Raw genomic sequence first — 15,589 nt, 5'->3', positions numbered from 1 at the left:
CCACACATAATATTTTAAATATGTACATTCAGAAACACCGTATGAAGTGGCCCGCAGATACTGTACTCAGTTTTCCTAAGTTGCTGCTGTTTTTTAAATATTGCTCTTAAAGATAAAACCACAAAGGCCACTTCACAAGAGGGCAGAAATAGACCATCGCTTTCCAATTGAATTCTAATGGGATTTCACAGGCTAAATCCAGCATCAAAAGCTGTGTCCAGAGATCTGTTTCCCCCCTGTCTGTCAGTGTGAATGGAACTGAAATTGGATCCTGTGACAAGAATATTAACATTCCTTAGTGACTGAGGATGTTTCCTCAATGGGGCTCTATTCAGGTACAAACTAGGACCTGGGAGAAGGGGGCACGTGAACATACGAAGCTGCATTATACTGAACCTTAATCAAAGTCAGTCTTGTCCACTCTGACTGGCAGAGTCTCAGGCAGAAACGATTCACATCGCCTACTTTTTTGAGTTGTTGTTGCTCTCAAGTCACAGCTGGTTTATGGCAACCCCTCACGGGGTTTTCAAGGCAAGGGATCAAAAAAGGTGGATTGTCATCACCTGCCTCTGCATAAGCAACCCTGGACTTCTTTTGTGGTCTTCCATCCAGGTACTAAGCAGGGTCCACCCTGCTTCGCTTCCAGCATCTGATGAGATCGTGATAACTAGTCCAGGGCCACATCACCTACCACCTGATCCTTTTAACTATAGATGCAAAGAACTGAACCTAGGGCCTTCAGTGTACAACAGAGCAGAACCTCTGCAACTGAGTAGCTGCAATCCTTCCCCTAACAGTTTTTGTGTGTTTGGCAGAGATCGAGAGAGGAGCAGACAGGCAGCTGTGAGTTGACTAAAGCACCTTGAAGGGACAGGACATCTCTCTCTCTCTCTCTCTCTCTCTCTCTCTCTCTCTCTCTCTCTCTCTCTCTCTCTCTTTTCCTCTCCTGTTTGTAGAAATTGCCTCTTTGCTGCCATCTATGCATATTTGTAGAACCAAACTCTAAAGTCTACAGCATTCTTCTCCACAGGAAACAAACCCAGCAAGTGCTTCCCCTGATTTTTATTTTTGTGTGAGAATGAGCTGTAGCACCCCTATTTTCTACCTAAGGGAGAGGCTGCGTCAGCTCCAATTGTGGAAATCACTCTTGGATCTCAGTGCAACAGTGAGGTGCTAGCGCTGCTCTGGAAGCATGACTCACCTCATCCACTGCTGCGCCATTGTTTGAACGTAGTTTTTCTCCATTGTTCAGAAGAACTGGGAAGTGGGCATTTCTCAGGTCATCTCCATTAGGTAGCTGGCTTGAATAAAAATAGCTGCCTGCCTCGTACTCCGTTATCTGTACCTTATTCTAGAAAAAGTGTACATTAAACATTTTAAAAGTCATTCATGGAGGCAAATTCTTGTCTTCTCCTTGTATCTGTTCCAGTTCCTTGCTGCTTAAATAGTACCTTAAAGGCAACTTGAAGATTGAATAGCTAAAATGGAGGAGAGGAGAATGTTGCAAGTTGCTTTGGGTTTCCATTGTAGAGAAAAACTGGGTATAAAGAGCTAAATAAAGAGTAACAAATGTATGTAGTAGCCTGAATAGCCCAGACAAGCCCAAGTTGGTCAGAGCTCCACTGCTAAGCAGGGTTTTCCCTGGTCAGTACTTAGGTGGGATGGGAGACCACCAAGGAAAACCTGGGTTGCAGGCAATGACAACCCACCTCTGCTCATCTTTTTCCTTTAAAATCCCACAGGGGTGGGGCCTGCCATAAGTCAGCTGCAACTTGATGGCACTTAATTATTATATTATTAACAGATGTATTATGCTTTCGTGAGCCAGAGCCCACTCCCAGCATGTGCATGATGTATTATATTCAGTAAGCTTATGCTGAAATAAATCTGTCTTTAAGGTGCCATGAGGCTCTAGGTACAGCAGAGTACAATCATAAGCAGAGTTGCATCCTTCTGAACCCACTGGGTTGGATCCACATGATATCTTCCAATGGCAGAATGGAATGTCCCCCTCCCACTGCAGTACACTGATCTCCATGAAATGCTGCTCATGAGAGATGAGGACCTTGATATAATGGAGGTCTGCTGTAGGAAGGGGAAGTCAGTGGCAGTTGCCAATTTAGTCTGGATCCAACCCTTTAACTTCAATAGAGTAAGAAGGGGGTAACTCTCTTTAGGATTACACTGCAACATGTCTACCACACTGGAAATTGCTGTTCAGGGTGGTCTTCACTTCTGGGGGATAGTGCTTGACTAATTGCTGCATCTCATTTTTGACCAGTTTAAAAATAATACATGTGGAAATCCAGTAAAGCAACATTTCAGTTTTGTAGTGTTCCGTGGTTGTAGCATTCATTTATTTCAAAAGTTTTGTATGCTGCTGTTAAAAGGACAGCCAGCTCTGCCTACAAACATAAAGTTTTAAAAACTTGTAAATATTCACATGGTGTCTAAGAAAGGGTCTAAAAGATTGCATCGGAAAGGCAGCGCTATAGTGTAAATACAACAATGCAACAATAAAATAGTGATAGATACAAAACTACTTAGAAGTAAAACTGATAAAAGCATGAAAGTGAGCAATCGATAAATCCAGCAGTCAGCTGATAAAAGCAGCAATGCAAGTTAAAACTGTATAATAATAGGGAGATCAAATACCAAACACCCTCCAGAGTTAGACAATTTTGGCAGATTTTCAGAAGGCTGAGACTGCAGGATCACACTGAACCTTAACATGCAGTTACTACATTATTCCAGTGGATAGAACAAGCCAGTTTTGAATGGGTGCTTCTCAAGTTAAAGAGGTAAATCTTTTCTGAAATGGTTTCCTCATAATTTAATATTTCTAAAGTGCTTTGTGAGTGTGTGAAATGTTTTTTCTGAAGCACATCAGAGCCTTACCTCTATGGTGTGTATACAACTGGTAATGTCTATTTGGATGCATGTGTGTTTCCTTAGGTATTTATGTATTTATTTAGGACATTATGACAAGTGCTGCCTATCACTGCCTTGCTGTTTAAGCACTGCTCTGATCTGATGAAGGCCTTATTACAGAACCCTCTCAGGCATGGGAAGCCGCTTGTCCGTATTTACTGATGACCGAGTGTGAACTATTCCTCCTGTTATGTATTCAGATGGACTTGAATGTATGGACTGTTATGCGAATTACCTGATAGACATTCAATGTTAAGCTTGGCCCTGGGCTAGGATCCTAATGAAACCAATAGGAGCCCTAGCCCAGGAAGTGTCTGCCAATCACCTTGCTAAGCGGGATCGCTTGTGATTGGTCTTTATCCCTACAATCTCATAGGTTGATTATTGTACAGTGGGAGTGGCTACATTAGCCGGGAATGTTTAAATACGGAGAAGCCAGTGTATTTATTTGATGGGTTCTGGCTGGCGATTGTTGTACCGTGTTGGAGAAGTAACGAAGAATAAAAGCCGCTTTCTAGCTGAATCACTCTCCGACTCTTTGTTACGTTCGCGACTTAACACCTCCCCATAGGAAACCGCTAATCCTGACAGTTTAAACACAGCCTGCAGTATTTCTAATTTTTTTCTCTTAAAGAAGGCAATTGTTGTTTTAAGAAAGTTAATAAAAAGTTTTCATCGGGTCTATAAAATATTAGAAACCAAGGTAGGAGACACCCTGGCTGGAGCACATTCTGACCGAGTAGATGAGTTCCCTGCAGTTCCAAGTTTTTATGTCTGTGGTCACCTATTAATATGTAATCCTCAAAACACTAACTGTAAAAAAAGAAGAAGAAATTGAACAAGAACAAGAGAATTCAAATATTTTCAGTTACAATTACTGCATTCTTGGTATTGAAGTCGTTACAAATGAAGGTGAAAAATGTTAGAAAGACCTGGGTTCAAATCCCCATCCTTTGTGATTTGTGAGAGCCATACCCTTGTCACCTTAACCTACCTCACAGTGCTGTTGTGAGGAAAAATGGTGAATGGAATCTTTGAATGATAAAAATCTTATAGATAAATAAGCACTCTAGTATTCTGAGAACCTAGCAGTTTGAAAGCAAGAAATTGCAAGTAGATAAATAGGTACCACTTCGGTGGGAAGTTAACAGCGTTCCGTGCTGCTTGGTGTTTAGTCATGCCGGCCACATGACCACAGAAACGTCTTCGGACAGCGCTGGCTCTTCGGCTCTGAAACGGAGATGAGCACCGCAACCCTAGAGTCGGACTCGACTGGCTTTCGAGCAAGGGAACCTTTACCTTTTTTATTCTGAGATGTGCAAAAACTGGTAAACCCCAAACCTGTTCCTACGTATTTTTGTTATTTCTACGGGTGACTCCACACATAGGCTTAGGTATTCAAGTGCTCTTTACTAAGCTCACAAGTACATGTTCGAGGCAACTGACTCTGAAAACAGGTGTTGTGAAAACGGCCTGCTTTAGTTGAGGATCACTCAGCTGATGCTGAAAACATCCCCGTCAGCACCTCTGAGATTCAACCAGCTGATGCTGTCAATGACCCTGAGACGGCGGAGGCAGGTCCTAGTGCCCCAGTTGCTGAGGACAGCATGTACTCCAGCCCCACGAGCACTGGGAACACGTAAGAGGCAACCCTGAGAAGCGGCACCTCAGCAACCCAAGATCTTGGGGGAACTTCACAGGCTGCCTCACCTCCCCTTTCCCTGGAGCCAGGGGAATGTAGGAGGAGGCAGGCGCGCTTGGAGCTCCTTGAGAGGAGGTGGAGCGCATGTCTCACTGCCTGGCGACTGCCAGATCAAGAGGAACACCTGGGGTTAATGAGCCAAATGGACAGCTCTCTCGCAAGCAATGAGACCCAGCTGTGAGCTGCCAATAAAGAACAGGGCTTCAGATGGGGGAGGCATGGGAGCAACTCATCACCTTTCTGGAGACGCGCGACCACACCACCCGGACCTGTTCCTGTCTGCAACTCCTGAACCTTTGGTTTTGACCCCAGACCTGCTTGACCATACCTCTTTGACCTGCTCAGACTCTGCTTCTTAAACCCTCGGCTGGCTTCCCTTGTGTATGACTCTTGGGCTGAACTCTCGACTTTGCACTTCTGGTTAGTGATTCTGTCTCGTCCCTCTGGTCTTGGCTGAGTCTGCTCTGACCCAGGACAACAGGTTTAAGTAGCTTACACATACATTAAAAAAACCCAACCATACGTGTTGCCTGAAATGAATGTTTCAAACATTCCCTTCTATGGGCCGTAACGACAAATCTTCTACATAAAATATGCTTGTTCAAAACTGTACTGTGTTTCTTCTACCATATCTAAATGGTAGATTAAAATATTAAATAAATATTGAAACCTAAAATAATTTCAGGTTGGAGCTGGAGGACAATTACAATCTTTACCCTGCTTATGAGCTATCTGGAGACCATCTGGAGGACCACTGTTGGAAACAGAATGATGGACCTTTGGTCAGATTGAGCATGGTTCTACTTAGGTCCTTGCAGAAGATGCCATTTTTGATGTGATAATATCATTGCTGTAATTTATTTAAAGGCTTCTGAAGTGTAAGGAAACAGATTAAAATGAAGATGGGGAACTGTTTATATAAACCCAAGATTGGTTTGTTCCAGATGTCTCTTGCCAGGCTTGATACAGACTAGCTGTTAAGGACACATGGACTTATTTATTTATTTGTTTGTTAAATTTTTATCCTGCCCTCACCGCCATAGCAGGCTCAGGGCGACTTACAGAACATACATATAGATGTATACATTAAAACTCCGAAATATGCTAAGAACAGGATTAAGTTAAAATCACAGTATATAAAACCATAACTACTCAGAACATAGATGTAATGGCAGATGGTGGCGTTCTCTCAGCATTTGAATGGTCGCCTACCCCCTAGTCTACCCCCTAGAATGGTCACCTACCCGATATAAATTGAATAAATAAATAAATAGTCCAGGCTCCTGCCAGGCTGTTGGTTGTCAGGTTGGTGGTGATGTTGGTGTTAGAGCCAGGGCCATGATGTTAAAGGTGGCACCCTAATTGAAAGCCTGGTGGCAGAGCTCCATTTTACAGGCTCTGTGGAACTTCAAAAGGTCCTGCAAGGCCCTGATGTCATTCGGGAGCTCATTCCACCAGTAAGGGGCCACCACAGAAAAGGCTCTGGCCCTCGTTGCGGCTAGCCTGGCTTCTTTAGGGCCCAGGACAACCTGGCGCTTTTGGGATCCTGATCTTAGTGCTCTCTGGGGAACATTCTAGTCAATGGGGAACATTCTCTGGGGAACATTCTAGTTAACTTCTAGTCAGTGTTCCAGTGTCAGACGGTTAACACCCAAACATGTTCCTGATTTGTTATGGGTATGGCACACAGGTAAATACTACTAGAAAATCTTTGTATTCACTGTATCCTTCATTAACGTATAGTTATAACAAATTCATCATTGACTAACTTAAAAGAACTTGAAAACACCAATAATTAATTCTGAACAGTTGATGAAAATATAAAGAGTAAGTCGATTTACAAAGTAAGGTTTTTTAATTAATGAGGAGTTAATTGTCAATTGAGAACACTCATATTTATATGCTTTCAAAAACTTTTCCAACAATACCTAACTGTCCTTTTAATTGGGCTCACATTTTGGCTAATTAACTATCTTATGGAATTCAAACACCGTGCAAAGTTATCTCTACTCTTATGTCCACTACAATTATATGAATGCCTTATTAGCACATTCTTGCTACTTTTAATCCCAGCAACGAATAGAAGAAATAATCAGTTGGAGCCTGCTTAGATTGCCACGTGCATGAAGAGGGGGGAGTGATTTCCTCTGATTTCCTCCTCCCAAAACATTTGAAATGCTGCTCCTGTGGGACGAGGGACCCCTTGGAATAACCAGAACGTATTGTCAAAAATCACCCCCCTCCTTGTGCCCATGGACGTCTGGTGGGATCCAGCCCAATGATTACAAGCTTCTCATGCGTATGATGATGATGATTGCCCAGTGACCAATATGCCACATGGTGTCCTCCACTCTGTCCTTGGTTAAGCCGTCCTCAAACCTGGGCCTAAAATATTGTCATGTGTTTCTTAAATGTATTGCTATGAACCAGTGTTTCTCTGGACTGCTCTGAGACCATGATTTTCATAAGCTCCTTTTTCTTTCTTTCTCCTCCTCCAAAACTATTCTATTCAGCGGTTCATTTTTCATTATTCACCATGTCCTAGAATTAACTGAAACCAGGACATCTCTGAGACCAATTTTTTTTTTGGGGGGGGGGGGGGGATATAAGATTTTGAGGGTCAAAGCTCCATTCATCAGCTCCCAGATCTGACGAAGGAAACTTTGAGCCTCAAACATTTATACACCCAAAACCTTGTCTGTCTCTAAGGTGCTACTGGACTTGAATCTAGCTATTCCATTGCAGACTAACATGGCTACCATTTGAAGCAGGGCAGCTTTGGTTCTGACCGGCAGATGTGCCATCTATTATTCTGTCAGTCAAGACCAGCAGCTGTACCACAATATTCCTTGCCAGATCCACGGCATGTTCCTCTTCTCTTGCCATTTAAGACCTTTTACACATTCCCAATTTTAAATAGGTTTGCTTAGAAACACAAATAGATGGGAAGATACACAGTTGTCATATATCCCTGTGCTACTACTTCTACCTACCTGTACATTTGGTGTCTGCCAAGCTCTGGGCTCAGCCTTCTTCAGTGGCTGCCCTGCGCTTCTAGACAGCCTCCCAAAAGAGGTCAGAGGGGCTCCTATCCTTCTGGAGATGGTCAGGCAGAGTTATAATCTCCAGGTTCACTAACACAAAGACTACTAAATTTTTGTTTACTTCTGCTGCCCGTCTTAGAAGGGCCAGTGTGTTTCAATCAGCGCTTGAGGCAGTTCTGAATTACTGCTGGTTTTTATATTTTTGAAGAGAAAACTGCTATTGCATCTGTGTCCTAGTAGCCATGGGTTGGTGCAAGTTGAGATCATTCCTGCACTCTGTGTGGGCTAATCAAATCAAATATGCATCACAGCAACTCTGCTCTGTTTTAAGACTCTTAAAATCTGCAGTCTTGGTCTTTTCCGTTATATCCAACATCCTTCTTCCCTTCCCTTCCCACTTTCCCCCCTTATTTTGCTTAACATCCATCCTGATGGAAATTTCTGGGCAACCGAAAAGCTTGTTTACTACTTTCTGATGTTTTAGTTGATCTTGGGGAGGGGCTCTGGCTTAGCAGTAGAGCGTCTGCTTTGCATGCAATGCCGAAGGTCCCAGGTTCAATCCCCAGCATCTCCAGTTTAAAAAAGGACCAGGTAGTAGGTGATGCGAAAGACTCCTACCTGAGACCCTGTGGAGCCGCTGGCAGTCTGAGTAGACAACGCTGACCTTGATGGACCAGTGGTCTGAAAATTTCAGTATAAGGCTGCTTCGTTCATTCTAATAATAGCATTATCCTAGTGTTTGTTTTAGATTTCCTCACTGTGCAATTTCTGTAGATAAAAAACAATTATGAGAACAGATTTCCTTTGCTGTAGAATAAAAGGGCAAAGTCATTTGTTTCAGGACATGTAATTATTTAAGGGTCACATATTTGCAACCTGAGTGGCATATTCACCTCTCATTCACTTTCTAACATTTACTGAGGAGCGAGTGGGAGAGCAGCTTAATGTCTTCTCATTGTGATCTTTGCTGCCTTCCCACCAACCTTTCTCATCCCAGAGTATCCATCACTGTGGTATCTGGGCAGAATGCAGACGTTTTTTAAAAAGCCCTGTGAAAACAAAGGATTCTCTGAGACATCACTGAAAGACTCTTGAGCATCCAAACAACTGACGATCAGTCATTTGTTTTTGAGCAGCAAATACATCCCAGTGTTGCTGTCATCCTAACTGTGAAACTAAATGAAAATTAAAAATGCATTCAAGTTTTATAGATGTAAAAGTCATCATTGTAAATTGCTTTTTCAATTTAAATGCTTGCCCTGCTGTTTCAAAGGAGACTAATAGGACTGAGTAAGACATGAAAGCTTTCCAAATGCCATTGATCACCTTTTAATTCTATCCAGTCACCTCCATGTACGATTGCAAAATAACACAGCATTTCAGTACTGCTGTGACAGCATTGGCCTTTGTGTGTGCATGTGTCAGGAGCGCACAATTATTGATTGTTTAAGAAATGTAGTGCATTAAAGTGTCAAAATGAGAATGTTCAGTCTTGTAAAATGATAGTCTGTTAGCCTCATTGAATTATTCTGCCCCTACATCTCTCTCAAGATGATGTTGGCGCAATTGAGTTTATTTAACCAATTTGTATCCTTCCCTTCCCAACCTCAGGGCAGCTAATTAAAGGTTTCCTACTTGGATTCTCTTCTTGATAACATCCCTTAGATTTAAGTGGCGGACCATGCCACTTTCAGGTTATTTGACAGACCAATGCTTATGTCCAGCAGGGACAGAAAGGGCAAAAAACTGAACCTTAACACTAAAATTCAGAACCTAACAAAGGTTAGTAAAATGTGAAAAAGAGGGCCAATATTAAAAACTAAATGTAGAAAATATATAGAAAAAGATACATGTATCTATTAATTACAAATTTTAAAAAATATATAAGGGCCCATTCACATCAGATATATAAATAACATGGCAATACACATGGGCTTAAAAACATGACCTGATGCGTTTCATGTTTTTAAGCCAATGTGTATTGCCATGTTATTTATATATGATCCAAGGATCCTGGAGGTTGGGGGTTTTTTGGCATCTTCTGGGCATGAAGCAAGAGTCACTGGGGGTCGGGGTGAAGTATTTGTGAATTCACTGCATAGTGCAGGCGGTTGGACTAGATGACCCTGGAGGCCCCTTCCAACTCTATGATTCTATGAGGTGAAGCATGAGGAGGGACTTCAATGGGGTACAATGCCATAGAGTCCAGCTTCCAATACGGCCAATTTCTCCTGGTGAACTGATCTCTGGAGTTCAGTTGTAATCCCAGGAGATCTCCAGCCACCACCTGCAGCTTGGCAGTCCTAGTGTGGAGGGATAGGTTTTTCTGTATATTGAAGCAGGAGATGCTGTCAGCTTCCAAATCAGATTAAAGCCAGAACTCTTCCAACCTCTCTCCTCCTAAACCAGTTAAAGTTCAACTATGTTTGTTGTAAGCACAACACTGAGATACCATCAAGTACAAAAATGCCACTGTACCATTAGCTTAATTGAGCAAACAAACTATTCCTGCTTCACCATAAAATACTGGGCCATAATATTAAATTCTGTAATCAGATGAAATTGGTAAACTCTCCATGTTATGTCATGCTATTATCGCTCTTTTCTGGGATATGAACGGGATGGAGCATATTACTCTGACTGCAGTTATGGCTTCCGTGGAAATACTGGGGCAGATCCAGCCATCCTTCTAGGAACGATTTTCCAGCTAAGGAGCTTTCCTCTTTGTCAGCTCTCTCCACCTCATGCATAATTTTCTATCATGTCCCCCCACAGTTAAGAACATAAGAGACGCCAGTGTTGGATCAGGCCAAAGGCCCATCCAGTCCAACACCTTGTGTCACACAGTGGCCAGAAATACCAGGAGCCATCAGGAGGTACACCAGTGGGGCCAGGACATTAAAGTTGTCTCTTTTCTAAACTGAAAAGTTCCTTACTCTTCAGCCTTTTCTCATAGGGAGGGTGCTCCAGTCCCCTAATCATCTTGGTTGCCTGTTAGCCTGATTGAGTTATTATCAATATTGGGGAATATACGATATTATAAAGTAGCAATAGGCAATAAGGGAACAAACACCTGTATATATAGAGGTTCCGCCTCTTCCAGAGATACCAGAAATAGACATGGAGGCTGGCTTCAGTATAAAAATGGTTTCCTTTTACTGGAGATTCTTCACAATCAAACAATGCACAAGCACACATGCACTTATACAGCTTCTAGGAAAATTAGATAGAGAATCAAGAGACGTTCGCATGAACGGGAGATCGTTGGGGGGCAATATTTACCTGTCCTGATGAGATGATGCATCCCAGTGGAAAAATAGGGGAGACTAATAAGAAATTAGAATTATGCTAGGAAATGGAAATCATGCTCTGAACCGGCAGAAGCACGTGGAAGACTCTGGCTGCAGTCCAAGAGTCTTAAGAGAGGCAGCATGGGTTTCAGGATAGCAAGAGCTAAAAGGCTGAAGAGCTAGAAAGGACGTATAGAGGGGGCGTAGAGAGCGTCTAGAAAGAGTGAGCACGTTGCTGGGTGCCCACTTTTGTATGGGGGGGCTCTGGGGGGAGGGCTTTGCTGGCCCCCTCCCTTTTTTTTTCTTTCCAAAGTTTATTTAAAGTTTTTTCAGTATACATTATATCTACGAGTTACATTTATCATACTTGTGAGTCACTCATAATTCTCATTATCTAGCCATACATAGAATCTTTTCCATCTTTTTTCAAAAATTTCTTTACTATTGCCTTTCAATATCAAACTTAATTTGTCCATTTCAACCACAGATAACATTTTGTCAACTACTTCTTTTCTAGAGGGTAGATCTTCTTGTTTCCATTTACTGGCTAATAACAATCTAGCTGTCGTAAGCAAATGCTGGCCCCCTCCCTTGATACCACCCCTTGGTGGTCCGTTCCAAAAGTCACGTCCACAATGCGTAAAGGAGCTTAAGGGGTTGGTCAATGTTGAATTCTAACTCAACTTGTGACAGAGAGACCTCGAGGGTCGTGATCAATGCTTCCTCTAAGCTGTGGGCTCTGGTGAGCAAAAATTCTACTTTGTGCTCCTGGCAATAAAGTTGTGAGCGAGCAATTTGGATACTCCAGTTTGCTCTGGAGCTGTCCTTCCTGAGCGAAGACAAAAATGCGTGAGCTGGAGGCTAAAAAACTGTGAGTTAGCTCACACTAGCTCAGCTTAGAGGGAACACTGGTCGTGATGACTCATCGGCTAGCACCAATTGTGTTCTTTGTCTCAGGGCTGCGGAACTGGTTCCTGGAGTGGATGAGGAAGGCCAGGTCCTTTGTCAAGTGGGAAAGAGTCTTTTGTGCCTTCCATGCAGAGAAGGGGGGGCTGCCAGCATGATGAAGAGGGACTTCTTTAATGGTGTCGGGAGTCCTTAGTAAACAGCAATGGTAGATGGCTGTTTTGGAGTGTTTCATGTGTCTAGGGATACATCTGGAACGGGGCAACCTCGGGAACCACAGGCATATCGTCTCAGGCTCTTGATGGTGCATGTCTGGTATCATAATCTGGTCACCTTACATCAGAATCCCTTTTGCACATTTTATACACAGTCCATTTATGTCCATAAGAGCACACAAAGCTCCTTGCTGGGCAACATGCCCTCCTCTGTACTTTTCCCAGCTTTTGGTTTTATAATTAATTCTGGGAGGAAGTTTGGATGTTACATAAGGTTATTTTAGTGAGTAAGCCACCTCACACTGTCAAAGAGGCAGAGTTTAGAAATGGTCTAAGTAAATAAATGAAATATTTTGATTAGCTTATTCAGTATTGAATAACTTTACATCTATATTGTATTGCTCTTCTGGCACCGAAGCCTCTGATGAGGGGGGGTCTATAAGTATTCCAACTGCTCAGTGAACAAACTGCCTGAATGCTTGCCATTCACTTTCTGTGAGGGAAGGAAAACTGTCCATATGGTTAGGATTTAAACCTACAACAAGTGCAAGGAACTAGAACAGTTTTTTTGAGACAAGCCTGGGGACTAGGAGGAGGTTGGCCGTCTAGAGGTTGAAAGAACGGTGCACAGCTAATTAATCATTGAGAAAAAAGAGCCTAAGGAAGTCATTTAGGGGGGCTTGAGGGTGAAAATGGAGGAGACACAAAACGGAGGGAAGGTGCTAATGATGATCTGAAGAACTCTCACCGTACTTAAAGTGAGAAAGGAGTACAAACTGTTGTGAGGTAAGGTCAGGGAGCACTACATACTATGGGAAGGAAGATGGAAGCACTAGGGAAGCTGGTCGATAGAGAAGGCAGCGAAGGAAACTGGACAAAGTACATGGTGAGTGGAAAGCAGTCTAAGGAAACACCGACAGAGATAAGGAACTGAAAAAAGAAGAACGTACTGTGGTCTGTTGGAAGTAGACAGGCAAGGAAGGTTTGGGGGAGCGTAGGTCAAGGAATCAAGCAAGGCCTAGAATTTAGTCTTGAATAGTATCATTGTGCTTTCAAGGACTGCCTAGAAAAGGAATGTAGCCAGTCCTGGACTGTGATTTGGAGGGCTGTGCGGGCCAAGAAAAAGGGAGGAAAACTGAATTTCGCACGTTGAACTAATTAGCAAATTTTTGGCCATGTGTCTTGTAAATTTCTTATTGATCGTGATGCATCAGATGGCAGCAGTCATATTAGCCACCTGGATGAGCAGTGGTAATTTTGTCAGAGTGATTTACATTGATGTAAAACTCTAAAATGAAACAGTTAATTAGGTAACTTCAACTTCTTTGCATTTTGCAGACATAAATTTATCCGGGGGTTCTGTAGATGAATGTATAAAATGTTCATTAGCGGTTGAACTTCTCAGAATGCTCTTTGTGGAAGGGAAAAGCTGTGTCTGTACCAGTGCCTGTTCTAACTTCTTTTTCTCTGAACCAGATTTTCATCACTGTGAACTGCCTGAGCACAGACTTCTCTTCTCAAAAAGGAGTGAAGGGGCTTCCTCTGATGATCCAGATTGACTCGTACAGCTACAACAACCGCAGCAACAAGCCCATCCACCGTGCCTTCTGCCAAATCAAAGTTTTCTGTGACAAGGTGATGATGGTCACTTATTTGCTAAGTACTAATAAGCTTGTGTGGTGGTGTCCATACCAATCAAATTGAAACCAGAATGTCCTGGGCTCAGGCTTAAAAAGGACATGAAATAGAGGGGCAAAGGGAGTGGGAAGAAAAAAAGGATTTCAGGAAAAGTCAAAGAGGACCAGTGGGTGTTGAGCACCCTTTAAACGGTCAACAGCAGGAGCCAGCAACTTTTCTCAGTTACAGAGCCAGACTACGTCAACATTTCATTTTCTTTTCGAAAGAGCCATTCTTGGTTCCTTACCTTGCCACATTTGGCTTTGGAGCCACAGGTTGCTGGTTTATTAAGTTTAAGTGGAAGGCTGCTGTCCAGATATCAGGGAACGATGAATCCTGACAGGAAGTTTCAGTTAATGGGGGAGGGGGAGAGGGGAGATCAAGGATTTGAAGAGTGACTGCTTCCTGAGGACCAAAAGAAGGAAGATGGAGAGGACTGCTACACAAGAAAAGAAAGAGAGGGACAAGAGAAGAGAGGGAGTAGCTTTTGGTAATGGTGATGGTGCTTTACACTTCCATGTTTGGTAAAATGTTGTGACAGGAATTTCAGGAATCATGGGAAAAGAGAGAGGCATTGCTCTTTGTATATGAGATCTACTTCCATGTAATTCATAACTGTGGAGGTCCAGGTTACCAGAAGGGCTCTGCTGAGGATCATGTGGTATGGGGGATGGAATAGTTAGGTGAGATTGTGTGAAAAAGCTGGCTGGATCCAACCCATCATTTCCAACCAGTCTAGGAACACAATTTCACAGTGTTCTGTCTCCCAGGCTGGTGACATTGTAGAAGTTCTTGAAGGACAGCTTTCACTTGAAGGGCTGCTGTGTTTTTACAAGTGAAACATTTCTGAACGTTTTGTGGTACGTTGGCCAGTTTTTGTGCTGTTAGTTATGCATGAGGGTCTTACTCCCAGTGGTTAAAACCAAACACAAAAATGATGCAGTATCTTTTAAAATAGCACAAGCCACGTAATGGGGTTATTTTATTGTGTATATTTCCTGTAACATTTCTTTGGAGACAGGCGAACATGCATTTAAAATATCATGTAGAATTTAAATTGTGTTTTATGTATTTTAAGACATCTGATATTTCCATTACGTCAAAGAAATGTGCCAATGCATCTCTCTCTTTTGTGTTACCGAAAGGTGGCTGACATTTTGAAGCTCAGCTTTGGAATAGCTCTGATTGGAACTTGCAGAGATGGGAACTAGCAGAGGCCACACAGTACCATCAGATGCCACCTCTGCCTCCCAGTCATCCCTTTTATGGTGCTCATAAGAAAAGGAAATGATCATCTTCTGGTTGCTATGCAACCATGAGCTCATGAGATGCCGTAGTGGGGACCAGGGTCAAATGGGAGAGCAGCAGAAGAGAAAGATTAGAGAATCTTAGAACTTTCCCCCTTGAACTCCCCACTTCTTTTCTAGAGCATCCCTTTGCTTAGAGGCAACTAGCTAAATTAAGAAATTACCAAGAGAAATACCAGCTGTGGTTAACAACACATTAACCCCCCCCCCCGATATTTCCCACTTCACATCTAGGGTGTCCCTTGTGTGTGGGTCAGCCACACAGATTAGGAAGCTGTGTAGACAAAAAAGCTATCTGTGATCAGGAACCCATTTTTAAAATAAAAATGTTGCAAGTCATGAACCTTGAGTGCTATAATGGTAACTTTTAGGTCAAATATTTGCAGAGATCTGAAGATACTGGAACCTTTTAAAAGCTCTGTAAATATCAAAGGAATGAGTACATGCGGCTTGTTTTTCCCCCTGTTTGCCAGTTTTTGAAAAAGTAATGAGTGGAGGGGGGGATCTTAAGGGTGAC

The 15,589-nt window shown here is 42.7% G+C and overlaps 1 protein-coding gene across 1 annotated transcript in view; it reads left to right on the top strand.

Moving 5' to 3' along the window:
* Nucleotides 1-15,589, top strand: part of GRHL2 (grainyhead like transcription factor 2) — a 136,403-nt gene that overhangs the window by 67,179 nt on the left and 53,635 nt on the right. Inside the window, exon 9 of the mRNA XM_015428264.1 lies at nucleotides 13,565-13,723. Coding sequence (XP_015283750.1) covers nucleotides 13,565-13,723 — 159 coding nt within the window. The remainder of the gene's footprint in view (nucleotides 1-13,564; nucleotides 13,724-15,589) is intronic.

Source organism: Gekko japonicus, unplaced genomic scaffold, assembly GCF_001447785.1.
Source record: "Gekko japonicus isolate JY-2015 unplaced genomic scaffold, Gekko_japonicus_V1.1 scaffold555, whole genome shotgun sequence".
NCBI lineage: Eukaryota > Metazoa > Chordata > Lepidosauria > Squamata > Gekkonidae > Gekko > Gekko japonicus.
Note: the sequence above shows the minus strand (reverse complement) of the source record. Positions and strands in the feature narration are given on the sequence as shown.